The sequence below is a fragment of the Balaenoptera musculus genome, chromosome 2 (assembly GCF_009873245.2).
Source record: "Balaenoptera musculus isolate JJ_BM4_2016_0621 chromosome 2, mBalMus1.pri.v3, whole genome shotgun sequence".
NCBI classification, from domain to species: Eukaryota; Metazoa; Chordata; class Mammalia; order Artiodactyla; family Balaenopteridae; genus Balaenoptera; species Balaenoptera musculus.
In genome coordinates, this window is record NC_045786.1 from 26,141,896 (window position 1) to 26,158,155 (window position 16,260).

The 16,260-nt window shown below is 49.3% G+C and overlaps 1 protein-coding gene and 1 long non-coding RNA gene across 2 annotated transcripts; both read left to right on the top strand.

Annotated features, from left to right (window-relative positions):
* The first annotated feature begins 12 nt into the window (after positions 1–12).
* On the top strand, positions 13–11,647 carry LOC118891091. The gene is made up of 5 exons (XR_005018897.1): positions 13–229; positions 1,521–1,654; positions 2,950–3,136; positions 3,384–3,574; positions 7,964–11,647. It is a non-coding gene; the product is annotated as an uncharacterized LOC118891091 (long non-coding RNA).
* Positions 11,648–14,608: 2,961 nt separating this feature from the next.
* LOC118888507 (malignant T-cell-amplified sequence 1-like) lies at positions 14,609–15,450 on the top strand. Its single transcript, XM_036839598.1, has one exon. The coding sequence runs from the start codon at positions 14,761–14,763 to the stop codon at positions 15,304–15,306; it is 546 nt and encodes a 181-aa protein (XP_036695493.1). The 5' UTR covers positions 14,609–14,760; the 3' UTR covers positions 15,307–15,450.
* The last annotated feature ends 810 nt before the right edge of the window (positions 15,451–16,260 follow it).

Below are 16,260 nucleotides of genomic sequence, written 5' to 3' on the forward strand. Positions count from 1 at the left end.
ATGTGCGCACGCGCCGGGTGGGCTTTGCGGTCCAGGAGGGAGGAGGCCCAGCACCCCGTCTCCTAGCAGCACGCCGGCGGCGCACAGCGTACGGAGCGGAGAAATGCCGGGCTGCTGGGCGGGGACCCAGAGGTTCCCAGGGTCTTCTGGGCCGGGCCATCCCCAGGGCAGCGGGGAGAGGACAGGGTCTGAGGCCTTGTGTTCACCGCTCTGAGCACCTGGGACGAGGGTAGGCTCCCGAGACCCCCACTCCCATGCCAGGGGGCACCAGGATAAGGGAGGGAAGACCTGCTTCATCCTCTGCAAATTGATGTGCTTGGGCGGGACCCCGAGGGTTCCACGATTTCATAGAAGAGTGTGTTGGCCTTGGTTCTCTGTTGGTAACCCGCTGTGCTGAGTCCTGTAAATGTTTTCTACCTCCTGGGGCCCTTGGGAGCAGAGGACAGCCTGGGGACCTGGGTAATGCACAACGTGGTAGAGCCCTGGACCGCTCCTCCGGGGGCCAGGGAACAGACCCTCCCTGCAGGAGCCTCCAGTCCTGAGGTGGAAGGGGGCGGAGTCATTGCCTGGGGTGAGGCCTCCTGTCCTCATGGACGTCCCAGGACAGTGGAGGGAAACTGGGAGACATGGAGGATCCAAGGTCCCTCCGATCCCCCCTGGATCCCGCAGGTCCTTCTTCTTTGCCCCGTGGGGCCTGGGAGCCCCACAAAGGTGGGGCTTGCCTTGATGACCCCAAACAAAGGTCTGTTTTAATCTCTGCTTTCCTGTCTGGCGCTGCAGTGCTGCCGGTGACCACCAGGGGGCAGTTGTGCCCACTGTGGTTAACGGAACAACTGGCGCAGGGAAGGACACCAGGGATCTCGTAAGCCTGTGTATCAGGGGACAGAGGGACACACAGGCCGAGATGAGGCACTTGGGGGCCTGATTCTAAATGTGAGAGGTCCTTGGAAAGTTTCATGCCAGAGAAGGGGAGTATCTGAATTTCATTTTAACCCCTCCATGGGAGAGACTAGGGCATAAGGCCAAAAGGGGGGGAAGATTGTGGACCAGAACCCACGCCAGTTTTGAGTTGTATTCCAGCTCCGTCCCACCCCTTTCTGTAATCATCCATCTCTGAGTTTGTGCATTAGCCTCGTGTGATATCACGCCTGGGGTGTCATTGGTCTTATCTCTTATAGGCCTGATGACATCCGGAAGCAGATGCTAGAATGATCCCCACTGGAAGGCCCAGTGTGTGTGTGTGTGTGTGTGTGTGTGTGTGTGTGTGTGTTGGGGGTTACAGGCCCAGGGGTTTTGTACTTGAGTGGCCAGGGTCCCAAGGAGTCTGGGCTCCTCCCTTCCTCTACCTCCACCAGTGAGCCTCCTCCTTGGTCAGTTGCAAAATTACTTTTCATATATTTGGGGGAATATCTGAGAAGATTTCTTTATGTATATCTTTGGCTTCTTGTTATGGCTGTAGTTTTGCATTTTCCTACTGTTCACCTACATTATTTGAACTGTCCCCCTTCTATCCACCCCAGCATGAAAACAAGTCAGCCCTGAACCTGGAGAACCTGGTGCCTGCCCACCGGAGCAGAGCTCCTGTGACCCACCTCCCCTCCACCTGCTGAAACGTCACTGGCACCCAGCAGGTCCCCGGCCTGCCGGTGAAAAGGTAGGTGCTTCTCCCCTCTACAGCACAGCTGTGTGTCTTGGAAATGTCGCTTCACCTCTCTGTTCCTGGGTTTGCTCATGTGATGGCTGGGGTATGACAAGGACCAAACTCATAGGGTTACTGCCAGGACTCAGTGGGACAAGCTACGGGAAATGCCGAGTCCCTGCCTGGCCTGTGGGAAGGATGTGGTGGTTCTTATTTATGATTTTCCTCTCCTCCATGAGGAAGGTTTCTGCTTCAAGCCTCACTTATCCTGTGACCGTGGGCCAGGCTCTCTCCCATTTCTGTCTGTTGGGCGGGGTCCCCTGTCCTGGGTGTAGCCAGAGCAGGGATCCCTGGCGGCTGGCTGGGGGGCCCCAGGTACACTCAGACATCCGAGAAGGTTCATTCTGTCAACAGTACATAAAGTGCCTACTGTGCACAGGCCCTTTTCTAAGCACTTAGCAGAGTTCAGTGAACAGAGTGGACAAAAATCCCTGCCCCCCTGGGCTTGCATTCTGGTCTGGGGTCCACCAGTCCCACTGGACATCAAGGCAGGTAGTGGACACGTGTGACACCCTCCTGGCCTCCTCTGGATAGGAGTTCCTCTGCCCTCATTGTCAGAAGGAGGACGGACCCCGGGAACAACTAAAGAAGTGAGTGGGCATTAAGGAGAGGACTCCTGTCTCCACATGGGGTGACATTTGGGGGCTGAGGTTGGGGGTTCAGGCAGAACCCTGGATCCCTCACATCTTGTGATTCCCGCTAGAGGGCTGAGGGCTGAGGGCTTTTCCTGCAGGAAGAAAGGAGTCAGAGAGCTGTGGCTGGGGTCCCGGGTCCCCAGGGAGCAGAGGGGAGGCTGGGGGCTCAGAGCCAGTCCCCAGAGAAGATGCATGCACCCACAGCCCAGCCGTGCCTGCCCCTTCCCCGATCTGAGGGCTTAGGACAGAGGTGTGCCGGGTATCCTGATCACACATCGGCCTTGCCGCCCATCCTCCGAGCCCAGCTGCACATGGAGCACCTACTGTGGGCAATGACCAGAGCAGCGCAGCCCTCCCTGCCCCCCTGGGGTGGATGTTTCAGCGGGGAGGGGACAGACAGAGGGCTGTGCCTGGCTTCCCTGAGGGAGGGGGCGGGTGGTCAGAGTCTCCTGCATGGACACTCTTTGTAGCCCCTGCCTGGCAGCCAAGTGGGGGCGGGCTGCGGTGGGGCTGGCCTCTGGGTGGGCAGGGGCTGACACCGGGGCCCGCAGGGGCGCCTGTGGAAAGGAAGGAAAGACCAGACCTCTGACTCTGCTGCCCACCCTCTACCTCCAGTACCACCTGCTCCTTCCCGGGCACCTGACTGGACCAGTTTCCGGAGGATTTTTGTCAACCCTCGGCCTAAAGCAGTTTATGGCTTACGTGCAGCTCAGCATGCTGGGCTCAGACCTGGAGCCCCAGGCCTACCTTCTTCTGACCCAGCCGGGGGACCAGGAGCCCAGGAGGCAGAGCCGAGCCCAGGGTGAGGAGGCCAGGGGTGGGCGCACATGAGCATAGGAGGAGGGGTCCCTACGGGCCACTCAGGGCGGAGCCCCCAGGGGCCGCTGTCCGACCAGGAGCAAAGACTGGCCTGGGACCCCCCCTCAGCCTGGGAAGACTTCCTCCTGTGGGCTCCTGGGCTCTGAGTCCTCTGGAAAGCACCAGGATGTGTGGTCTTTGGAAGGCGCATGGGAGCGCAGTCACGCCGGTGACCTTTTCTCCTCTTGCAGCTCCACTGCCCTCCCGCGGTGAGGCTGGCTCCAGCGCCAGCTGCTGTACTATCTCAAGACCTCGATCCAGCTGCATCACTGCAGTGCCAGGGCCAGCTCCAGAGAGGCCCAGCAAAAACAAGGCAAACGTCACTGGTAGAAAGACAACTGAACCTGGGAAAGCATTCCTCAGAACCCAAAGCCAGAGGAAGGTAAGCATCCCTGTGGTACCAAAAACTCTCAAAAATCAATGTTTTAAAAAAGGTACAGAGAACAAACACATGCAGTTCAAACGAGAAGTGATGCACCTGGCCGTAAGCAGCAGAGATGCTCGCCTCCCTGCTCTGGACGCACACAAATGTCCTCACCGCCAAGGAGCGCTGGGTACCATCACTGGTGGGTGTTTATTTCTGGTGACAGTGTGAGGGAGCAGAGGCCCCTTCAGCTGCCCTGGAGGGACGCTTCTCTCCGGAGAAGAGCTTTCAGGACCCGTCAAAGTCCCACAGGTGTATACCTTTACTAGCAGTAATTTATCCAAAAGAAATTCTTGCACAATATTTCAAAGATCCATTGATACGACTACTCATCAGGGCCTACACAGACTCTCCATCGCAGGCCGTGCCCTGGTCCTGGCCCCATCCCCGCCCCCGCCGCTCCTGCATCTTAATGCAGCTTCTGAGCTGAGCACCCAGCCCCGCTGTCCAGGACACCGGAGGGCGCGGCCAGCCTGTTCCCTCTCCCCCGAGGCATCCATCCAGGGCATGTTCTCAGCTGCAACAGCGGGACCCTTGAGCTCCTATGAGCAGAGGAGGCCTTCACAGAGCACGGGGGTGGGTGGGGGACTCAGGGAAGCTGCTGGAAGGTCAGAGCATCGGGCTGGGGGCTTTGGAGGCGGAGCACTGCTCAGACAGCATCTCAGGCTCCACGGGAGTGTGGGCTGCCACCCCGAGCCCGAGCATCAGTCACACGCAGCTCTGCCTGGCGGGGAGGAGCCGGAGAGCCTCACCTGCCTCAAAGTGGGTTGCGGGCAGGAGGGCCCACATGGTCTGAGGCTGTCGGATGAAGCCACAGCCACTTGTGTCTTGTCTGCCCAGACTTGGAGCCCCCCAGGCAGACAGCGCCGGTCCTCAAGGGGGGAACTCGCCAGGCTCACCCTGGAGGAAGGGGAGGGAAGACCCTGACCGTATGGTGAGCGCGTGAGGGCAGAGAGCAGGGATGCGTGACGGCCGCGTGGCTGGGGCAGTGCCACCTGGTGGTCGAGGCACAGGCTCTGAGGCCAGACAGACCCCGTCACCGGGGAAGGTGTTGCTATTCGAGCCACAGTTTGCTCATCTGTGAAGTGGGGCCAGCAGTGGCCTTCTAAGGTGATATGGAGACAGGCTCAGCGCGACTGCACTTGGGGGCCCCCGTATGTGCTCAGTGACAAGGACCTGACAAAGGGCCACCTGGAAAGAGTGCCCGTCCCCGTGGGAGGCACATTCTCGGGGGCTGCAGGTGCACTGTGAACTACTGTAGCTGTCCCTCACACGTGACAAGAGGCGTCAAGGTGCCTGTCCCCTGTGCCCCAAGAACGGGACCCTGGGAAAAAGCAAAGCAGCGATTTGCCCAAGGACATCTCAGCAGTGGTGTCTGGAGCACAGGAGGCCTGGGATGTATCTTGGAAAAGGACAGTGAATGATCGTAAGCTCAGCCAGGCGGTGACTGACTCCCGTTGCTGCTTCCTCAGTGTGATTTCATTGCCTGAGCAGAATAACACATCCCCCGGTACCTGGCATGCAGCTGTTGATCTGGGAAATGCCTCTTCCTCCATACCTGCTAGGAAAGACCACCAGAATCAGGGCCGGCCAGCAGAACTCATTCATGTCCTGCCTCAGGCTGTATCAGGTCTCCAGCCCGATGTCACGGTTTTTTCCCTTCGTTCTCTTAGAGTGTTGCATTGATTGGTTTTTGCATGTTAACCCATCCTTAGAAGGTCCTACCTCGCTGTGCTTGTAGCACTCCTGAGTATCTGTATGTGGGCCTCTGGATGGAATCTGTACTTTCTACCGTTCCATTTGTCCGTCCTGCACCACGACCACACTGCCTTGTTTACTGTTGCTGAATTAAAAATCTGGATATCTAGTATTGTATGTCCTCCAACTTTCTTGTTCAAGATTATTCTGACTATTCTTGGCCCTTTGTATTTCTGTATATATTTTGAAATTAGCTCATCAGTTTCCACAAAGAGATTTCTGCTGAGGCATTTTATAGAGATTGTACTGAATCTGTAAGTCAAATTGGGGGAGAACTGACATTTTAACGTTGTACCAAGGGAAAAGACACCGTAACCTAAAAAGGAAAAAGTGATAATCTGGGAAGAAATATTTGCAACTTATATCTCAGGCAAAGGGCCTAACTGCCTCTATTAATAAAGAGACCCTAGAAACTGGTAAGAAAGAGAAGAGCCGCAATATAAAAATGGGCAAAAGACATTATCATACACTCCAAAGAAAACAAATATAGCTCTAAACGCTTGAAATATGCTCAGGTTCCTATGACAAAATTACTAAATCCAGAAGATTGAAGGTATACTCTGAAGCTGCTGTAGAAATAGTACTTTTATTCATTGTTGATGGGAATGCAAGTTGCCTTCCAACAGAGGCAGTGGAGCTCTATCTATACACAATTACAAATGTATTTACCCTTTGACTCAACAATCACAGTTCAGGGAATTTACCCCATGGAAACACCTCTACACTTGGCATATGTACACAGTTATTCATTGCAGCCTTCTTCACATGAGCAAAAGATTGGAAATAACCCAATTTCCTCCATTAGTGACCTGGTTGGTCATGTTTTCATATGCTTACTGGCCAGTTGTATATCTTCTGTGGAGAAATGTGTATTCAAGTCCTTCCCTCACTTTAAATTGGATTGCTTTTGTTGTTGAATTATAAGAATTTTTTATTTATTCTGGATACATGACCCTTATCATATTTTGTGATTTGCAAATATTTTTCTCCCATTCAGTGGGTTGTCTCCAATCTCTTGAGAATGTCCTTGCATGCAAAAAAGTTTTAAATTTTGATGAAGCTCAATTTATCAGTCTTTTGCTGCTTTTGCCTTTGGTGTCATATATAAGAAACCATTGCCAAATCAATGGTCATGAAGATTTGTCTTTGTTTTTTTCTGAGAGTACTATTCTTTTATCTCCTAAATTTAGCTTTTTGAGTCACTTTAATTTTTTTGTATGGTGTTAGGTAACACCCCAACTTCACTCTTTTGCATGTGGATATCCAGTTTTCACAGCACCATTTGTTGAAAAGACTGTGTCTCATTTAATGATCCTGCTACACCTCTGGAAAGTCAGTTGACTATACGTGTATAGATTTATTTCTTGACTTTTAATTTTATTCCATCGACCTGTTTGTGTTAATCTTTCAAAGCACTGCTGAAAATGTTTACTGGTTCTAACAGGTTATTTTTTGCTGTTTGTTTTTATTCCTTAGGATTTTCTATGTAGAAGCTCAACAGAGATACTTTTCCCTTCCTTTCCAATTTTGGTGTCTTATTTATCTTACCTAATTGCTCTGACCTAACTTCCATTACCATGTTGAAGTGATGGGAGCAGGCATTCTTTCTTTCTTCTGATCTCAGGGAGAAAACTTTAGGTCTTTCATCAATGAGTATTATGGTAGGTTTGAGTTTTTCATAAATAATCTTTGTCATGTTGAGAAAGTCATCTTCTATTTTATTGAGCTCTTTTATCATGAAAGGATCTTGTATTTTGTCACATGCTTTCTTTGCATCAATTGAAATGATCATGTAGTTTTATTCCTTCGTTCTACTGATATGGAGTATTATGTTGATAGTTTTAACCATCTTGAACAGTGCTTTCATTCCTTGAATAAACTGCATTTATCATGATGTATATTCCTTTCAATATACTGCTTAATTCTGTTTGCTAGTATTTTGTTAAGGATTTTTGCATTTCTATTCATAATGGATTTTGGCCTGTAGTTTCCTTTCTTGTGAGGTCTTTGTCTTTGGTATCAGGGTAGATTGCAGGCATCATAGATTGTTTCTTCCTCTTGTATATATATTATTTTTTTTGGTAGTATCTGAGAATGATTGGCATCATATCTTTTATATTTGGGATAGTTCACCAGGGAAGTGATCTGATTCCCTGCTTTTCTTGGTTGAGAACTTTCTGATAACTGACTCAATCTTGTTACTCAGGATCACCCCCTCTTTAGAGTTTCCATTTCTTCTTGAGTCGGTTTTGGTAGTTTGCCAGCTTCTAGTAATTTGTCCATTTCCTCAAGCTTAACCAGTTTCTTAGCCTACAATTGTTCCTAGTGCTCTCTTACAATCCTTTTTCTTTATGCAGAGTCATTAATAATGTCCCACTGTCATTTCTGTTTTTGTTATTTGAGTCTTCTCTCTTTTTAAAGTCAATCTAACTAAATATTTGCCAATTTTGTAAATCTTCTCAAGAAGGAACTTGAATTCATTGTTTTTCTCAAGTGTTCATCTGTTTTCTATTCCATTTATCTTGCTCTAATCCTTATTATTTCCTTCCTCCTGCTAATTCTAGGTTTACTTTCCTCTTCTTTTTCTAGGTCACCAAGGTCATCTTCTAAACAGCTTGGCACTGGCAGGCACTGAGCTGCGCTCCTCAGGGTCTGGGTGGTCAGACAGGTAAGTACTTGCAGACTGTAGCAGACTGAGCTACCTGGGCATTTTCTGCCCCACTACCAGCCCAAGCTACTCTCAGATTCCACTTTTACCCTGAAATTCTCTTGCTGTTGAGAATATATATGGTGTCATATACGAGAAATGAGCGGTCTATAGGCTGACTTACCTCCATAGACCACTCACAGCCTTGGACGCCTTCTGTTCTCTGGGATCCAAAGACCAGCTCAGTTTTGCCAAGGAGCACTGCCATGGGTGTGGAGGCGTGTGTGCCCACCACCATCACTGTCCTCGAGGACTTCCCTCGTGTCTCCCTGGGGGTGGGTCACTGCCACCTGTGCCCACAGGCACCCCAGAGCACCACTCCTGCATGGCTCTGACCACTGCAAAGCCAGCCTTCCATTCAGCTACAAGGGCCCCATCAAAGAGCCAGGACCAACAGCAACTCCAAGTCCACAGGACCCCAGGACCCCAAGTCCTGTGAACATTACAGACGCAGCCCTCCGTCAGCAGAGAGTTCAGTGAGCACTCTGGCAGCTCCTTTGGCTCCGAAGTGAAGGGGATCAACATGAGCTTTGTCTTCGAGTCCTCCGATGGCCAAGAAAAGAAGCTGAGCACCCGCCTCTTCTCCCTGACAGCACTTCTGCAGCCCCTCTCAGTGCTCCCCAATCTGTACCCACAAAAGGAACCAGGAAGCCCTCAAAGCTGCAACCTGGCATGTGATGCCCTGCAGAGTCCAGGGCTACTGCTGCCCCTTGCCATCCCCCAGTGTTCTGGGAGTCGACCTCCTCAAAGTCCCCCCAAATCCACAGCATTAGCTCAGCTTCTAGCAGCATCTGCTTTTCAGTGTGGTTGCCTGTGACTGTCCCACGCAGCCACCAGGCCTGTGTCTCAGGGGTCTGCGGGCACAGCTCCAGCAGCACCTCTTTTTCAGTGTGGTTGCCTGTGACTGTCCCACGCAGCCAGCAGCCCTGTGTCTCGGGTCTGCGGGCACAGCTCCAGCAGGCAGGCGATGCTGCTCCATGCCCGTCAGCCTGGAGGAGGACAACATGCACAAGAGCACCCTGGTCATCTGAATGGGTGGGGCGTGGTCCCCGCGCTCAGACCTCTCTGGGCATAGACCTCTCCTGAACAGGTGCCCTTCAAGCAGCACAGCCAGACCCAGGGGGGGCACGCCAGCGCTCCGCTGCACCATGAGGACACAGAGGCGGTCTCCTTAGCCCTGGGTGGCTCCTGGGGATCCATGCTCATTAAGCTCGCTCCAGGTCTAAGATGCTGTGGCTCTGGTCGGACCACCTGGATTGTGTCTCCTGCCCACCCCCAACCTGCAGTGGCCCCTGACTCCTTGCTTGGCGCTCAGAGCCCTATGTGTTCGGATCCAGAGGACTTCCCCAGGGTGCACCGTCACCCTCCCTCCCTTCAGCCTCCCTAGAGCCTTCTTCACCCATGGACCCCACCGCCCTTGCCTCCTCACAGCCCCAGCCTGCAGTGCCCCTCCCTATACTCCCCCATCCACAGTGGACTCACCTCCAAGCCTGGGCTCAGGGGCCACGTCTTGGGCTCCTGGGCACAGCATGGCCTTTCGGGTCAGATTGACCTGGGGCCAGTCACAGCCCTGTGACAAGCAATCTTCCTGGTGACTTCTCAGAGTCTCACTTTGGCTGGGCTTGGTCACTTAGAGCTGAGTGACCCTGAGCATCCATGCCATGGCTCATCTATAAATTTGGGTGAGCTCACTGAGTGTCCAGGAGGGGCTCCCTAATAACAGGAATTACCCCCAACACTCACTCGGCCCTCCCTGTGGGGCCACCTCCTCTGGGGGCTCCCTCCAGCCGCTGCTACACCAGCCAGGGCCAGGCTGTACCCGGTGCGTGTCCCGGGGTCCTGCCAGAGAAGGCAGGGAGAGGCGGGTGTGGAGGAGGAGGGGCGGGGGCGGCCTGACCTTCTCCTGCCCAGGCCCGTGTCTACGCTACCTCTAGGCCCCCTGACCCAGCCGTGCACCGCGCTGGCCTCGGGGAGGAGTCTCGGGACCAGGACAGCAGGTTGTGTATGGGGGGTATTCCGTGACTTTCATGTTCCTAGGTCTCCAGCCAGCCTGACTGGAGTAGGGTGGCCCGGGGGTCCCAGGGGTCATGGGGTCGCAGAGCAGCGGACGTTGGGGCCGTGCGATAACGGCCGGGCTGGGAGCCATTGGTGCCCTGAGCTCACGCGCTCAGTGCACCATCGGCTGATGCTGATGTTGGGTCTCGTGCCCGCGCTGCCTGGGGTCTGCATGTGCGCCGGGAGGTGGACTTGGACGCTAGGCCGGCGGCCCCGCGCTGAGTCCGCACGTGGGAGGGAGGCCCCTTGCACCCCTGAGCGCATCCTGCTGCACCCACCCGGGGGCCTGGGGACCAGGAGCCCAGGCCGTGTCCACACCGAGTGGGGCTCCCACAGTTCCGTGTCCATCCCCTCCTGGGACAATCGGGGGAATCTGAGAGCAGGAGAGTCGGGGACTGGCCCAGGGCCCGAGAGGTGGGCCGAGTTCAGAGGAGAAGGGAGGGTTCAGTACCCCGAGGCCAGGGTTTGCTTTGGGAATGATAGCCCCTAGGATCCTGAGGGACCCCCTGCACACCTCTCCCACGTGGGGCCCTTTCCTCTGTGCATCCCCACTTGGGCACAGGTGTGGCGCATGCGCGACCTCATGTTTTCTCCCCATCCATCTACTATTCTTGGTATGCAGAGTACATTTTTGTAGTACAGTATATGAGAAACTTAGCAGTGTTACCTGTGGAATGGAGCAATGAGGTAGATGACATAATTTAAAACATTCTGGATGTTGTGAGATTATTTTTATAATACACATAGCTTTTTTAATTTTCAAAAATAGTTTATACATTGAAGCAATGTGAGAAAAGGCACTTTTAATGTTTCTTTCAACAGGCAAAAAATGTAGGGCTAACTTTTTGTTTTAAAAGACGTCATTTTAGAAGTAATTATTTTATTGTTGATTGTCTATAGTTGCAGAGAAAAATTCACAAATTGTAAATTAAGTAGATTACTATTTAGAATGTGCTTCACCTGAGCTTGGGAAATATTTTGTGACTCTGTAGATGGGTTTGTTTATTTCGGAAATATAACTGAGGAAAAACAACTGTATGATAAAAAATAGTTACCTTTTAATTGAGAATAGTTACGTATTAGTTACCTATTAGTATTCCTTCTAATACAGAACTTCCATCTTGTTGAACGGTATGAGGACTTCGTTTGGGTCTCCTGCCCTCTAGTGGTCATTTATCAAAATGCAGAGAAGCTTGTATTAGGTGAACCCCCTGAAATTATACAACCCAGGTGTGGGGATCAGGTTGGGAATTTTGGAGATTAGAGGAACCTGAGAAATTTTCTGACTTGATTTCCTCATCTTTGCAACATAAACACCATGTGTCGATTACATATTCCCTTGAGATTACTGATATAAAATTCAATTCTGGCATCTTTTGACTATTTGACTTAGTAAATTATCCAAAGCTACCGTTATTTTCTGTAATTTTTTTACATATATGGTATAATCATAGATCTTATCGCTATTGCATAAAGGTTGTTTTGCAAGTAAATAAACACTTTAAAATGTACTTACACTGTTTCCTACTATTAGGTAAGTCCATTATATACTGTATTTTTTATTCCCCATAACTACCCCATACACTTTGTGAAGCACACGCTATAATATTCTGATTTCATGAAGAAATAAAGTGATACTGAGGGGGGCTGATAAGATTGAGGAAGTGGTACACCCCGGGCCTGAAAGACTGAATTTTGTGCCATGACTTTCTTTCTTCTAAAAATCCATATAATTAATTTTGAATTGGTTTAAAATTATTTAACCAGAATAAGTTGGTCATGTTTTAACATATTAGTATGTTTAAAGCAACATTTGTGTATCACATTCTTTTAATATGCTAATGTATGCCAGCCTCAAAGACCTAGGTTCTTCTATAAAGTTTAAGAACCAGGCCCCATGATTTTAGAGAAGGTGAGTTTTTAGAAAGTCTAAAAAGAGGTTTTCCATTTTAACTGAAGAATTTAGAAGCAAAAACTAGAGCTTCGTGTCCCTTTTCATGGTAGATAGCAAAGAGATGCTTGTGGGCTAAGAAAGTGCACCCTGGGGAAGAGTTACGTGGTACGGAATTAAGAGTATGATTTCAGATAAGAAGGATAATTAACTTCAAAAAGATTTTTCATTGCTATGGAACTCCAGACTAAAAGTTTTTAAGTCCTTTGCTTAAAATAGCTTCACTACAAAGTCCTTTGGGCATGCCTCTGATAGCCAGGTCTAGGTCAGATCATTTCTGATTAAGCCATTTGGCATCTAGACACGTCACCCTGGTCATTGTAGCCAGTAATGACTTTCCCTCCCCTGAATTTCTACATCTCGTTTATGCTGCTCATACATATGACTTCATAGATCGGAACAATGGGACAATCCTTAAGAACAAAAGAAAGACAACCATCCTATAAGAAGAGTTAAGCCCATAAAATCCACATATAATGAATTAGGTTAGCGGCTTATAAAATAACAAGAGATGCATCTGGATGTGTGCGACTTCACAGGATCAAAGTGACTGCAGTGAAGTTTTAGGGAAGCAGAACAGACTAAGCTATAAATAGGAAAGCGCAAATGTGGGGCCAGTTGTACTGTGTCCTGTGTGAAGAGTGTTTAAAATATTTATGTAACTGTTTTGATGTTAATTTAATAATAATAGCTATGTCAAATATTTAAAACCCATTTGTTATAAGTATTAATTCAAGCAATTCTCACCCCCACCCCCAGGAGATGGGTATTCTTGTTAACCACACATTCATGATGAATAAACTGAGGCACAGATGAAGTTAAGTAACTTCCAGGATTTCAATCTAGTAACTGATGGAGCAGGAGTCATTTCTGGGCTCTAGGGTCAGCACACATAAATACCCCATTATACTGCCTCATTTAAGATGGTCTACCCCTGTGATGGTTCATTTATGTGTCAACTTGACTGGTCCACGGGGTGCACAGATACTTGATCAAATATTATTCTGGGTGTTTCTGGATGAGATTAACATTTTAATTGTAGAGTAAAGCAGATTGTCCTCCCTAATGTGGACAGGGCTTATCCAATCAGTTTGGAAGCCTGAATAAAATAAAAAGGTTGACTCTCCCCTGAAAAGGCCATCCTCCTGCCGGATGGCCTTTGAGCTGGGACAATGGTCTTCATCTACCTTCAGACTTGGACTCAGACTGGAATTTATACCATCTTGGTCCTCAGGCCTTTAGATTCAAAATGAATTACACCATCAGCTCTCCTGAGTGTCTGGCTTGTTGACTGTTGATTTTGGAACTCCTCAGCCTCCATAATCGTATGAGCCAATTCCTTATAATAATGATTATATATGTATACGTATAAAACACACATATATAAAACCCTCATGTGCTATAAGCTCCCCAAAATGAGGAAATGTATGTTATTTTTCCACTATACATTCAGCACCTGTTACAATTCTGCTGCAGTGCAGGCTTCCCAAATTAAGCATGTGTTATTGGAGAGAAGTGCCCACAGAGCAAGGATTTGCTCTTATTCTCTTCACAAAGCACTGTCTGGGAAACAAAGGGACCAAAACTTGGGGGAGAGGAAGCATTCTTTCATTTATTCATCAGTCACTTACTGTGTATGTAGTATGAAACAGATCTATCTTGTGCTGGGTGAAAAAATACAGAGATAAAATATACAATTACTGCCCTCACGGGCCTCACACTTCTTTGGATGACAAGTAAAACCTAAGCGGATAAAATCCTAATTAACAGGGTGACTTCCACATTAATCTGAAATGGGTATGGACCTAATAACGCAGTTTCAAAATGTATAAATCCAAAGCTGATAGAACTGAAAAGGGAAAGAGCTCCACAACCATGGAGATTTCAATATGCTACTAAGTAACGGACAGAATGAGCACACAGAAAATCAGTAAGAATAGAGAAGCGCTGCACCCAAACAAAGCAGAAGGCCCATTATTTTCAGAAGCACCGTTACATTCACCAAAAGAGACCGTATGCCGGCCCATAAAACGAGTTTGGGTGTGTTTAAAAGGACTGAAATCGTACAACAGCCGCATTCCTCCTGGCCGTAAAGCCTCTTCTCCGGGTGCAAATGGAGAGAACTGGGAAGGTGACAGGCAGCGACCGTTTGCAAGTATTCGGAGCTGCGCTAAACCAGCGAGAGATTGTGAGAGCATGAGAGATTGTGGAGGAGGAATAACGCACAGGACTCGACTCCTTGCCGTGACGGTGCGGAACAGGAGGTCTTATCGTTCAGGATTCGTCCCCCGGTTTCTGGCGTGGGTAATTGGACGGATGGTGATCCATTTCCCAATTAAAAAAAATAGAAGACAGGCCCCCTCCATTCTTCTCTTCCTGCAACAAAAATGATTGCTCCGCCACCCTTCCTTCTCAAGTCCCGCCCTTTTACATGCCCGCCCCGGAGAGTAATCGGAAGACCAAATACTGCCGCAAAGAGCGACGCCACATTCCAAGGAGCGGAAGTAGATTTCCCGGAAAGCCGTAAAGCGCGCCCCTCTTCCGGTTAACAACAGCCGTACCGACCGTCCTCGCCGGCCGTCCTCCGGTAAGCGCCTCCGCCGGTCTCTCTGTAATTCAATTTTCTCTTCCATTCCGGGCACTTCCTTGTCGTCGCCCTCTTCACCTTGGATCATGTTCAAGAAATTTGATGAAAAAGAAAATGTGTCCAACTGCATCCAGTTGAAAACTTCCGTTATTAAGGGTATTAAGAACCAGTTGATAGAGCAATTTCCTGGTATCGATCCGTGGCTGAATCAAATCATGCCTAAGAAGGATCCGGTCAAAATAGTGCGATGCCACGAACACATAGAAATCCTCACGGTAAACGGGGAGTTACTATTTTTTAGACAAAGAGAAGGGCCTTTTTATCCAACGCTAAGGCTGCTTCACAAATACCCTTTCATCCTGCCCCGCCAGCAGGTTGATAAAGGAGCCATCAAGTTTGTGCTCAGTGGAGCCAATATCATGTGTCCGGGCCTGACCTCTCCCGGAGCTAAGCTCTACCCCGCCGCTGTGGACACGGTGGTCGCAATCATGGCAGAAGGAAAACAGCACGCCCTGTGTGTGGGAGTCATGAAGATGTCTGCAGAGGAAATCGAGAAAGTCAACAAAGGAATCGGGATCGAAAATATCCATTATTTAAATGACGGGCTGTGGCACATGAAGACGTATAAATGAGCCTCAGAAGAAATGCGCCTGGGCTAAACATGGACCTCGTGCAGTATCTGCTTGTGTGTGACGGCATGAAGACGGCACCTCTGTGGTTAGCAATTCAACAGATGCTAAAAGCCGGAAATAGACGAAGTAAAGCTTTGGAACGAATCCATATGTCTGTGCATGTGTCATTGTGTGTGTGTGTCTGTGTGAGTGTGTATGCCTGTGGATATGTGAGGGTGTGTGTGTGTGTTTGTGTGTGTTTACAGGGGAGTGATTAGATTTGCTGTCTTGTCTGTTTAAGCAGATATCAGTTCAAACAGCTAAATTATCTTTTAGAAAAATAGATTTCAAAGTCAAGAGTGTGCAGTTGCTAGATGGACCCAAGTTGGGAGAAGAAAATGACTGGAGAGAGACCCTAAACAACTCTATTCATATGACCATTTAAGGGATGAGTACTAGAAACAGAAAATCCGGTAAAAAGTACACAGCGGTCATTATTGGTTGTCCACCCAACAAAGTAGCCCCCTCCCTCCTTGGTGGCATAGCTCTGTCCATCCCTTTTCTACACGAGTCTGGAAAATGCTGATTAGTCAAGGCCTATCACGGTGGTCTATTTCCCTATGAGATGGATTCATTTGTAGGTGGGCGTGGGGCCTAAGGCCAAGGAGGATCTTCTGTTTAGGAACCCATGGGAAAATGAGGGTCCTTCCTCCCATGGTTTTGAGTCATTTATAGGTGGGACCACTAAAAGAAAGATGCATGGGGAGAAACTCTCCCTACTTTGGATGGACATTGGCATATGATTTTGCTCTTGCCAAACACACACACACGCACCCTTGATTAGCATAAAGTCTGAACATGGTAAAGCTGAAAATAGAAAAGAGTGCCCTTGGTGATCTATGAACCAATGATTAATCAACTATGCAGATTCCATATATTGGGACCTCTTAAGGGGTGTGACTAAGTTCTGTGAAA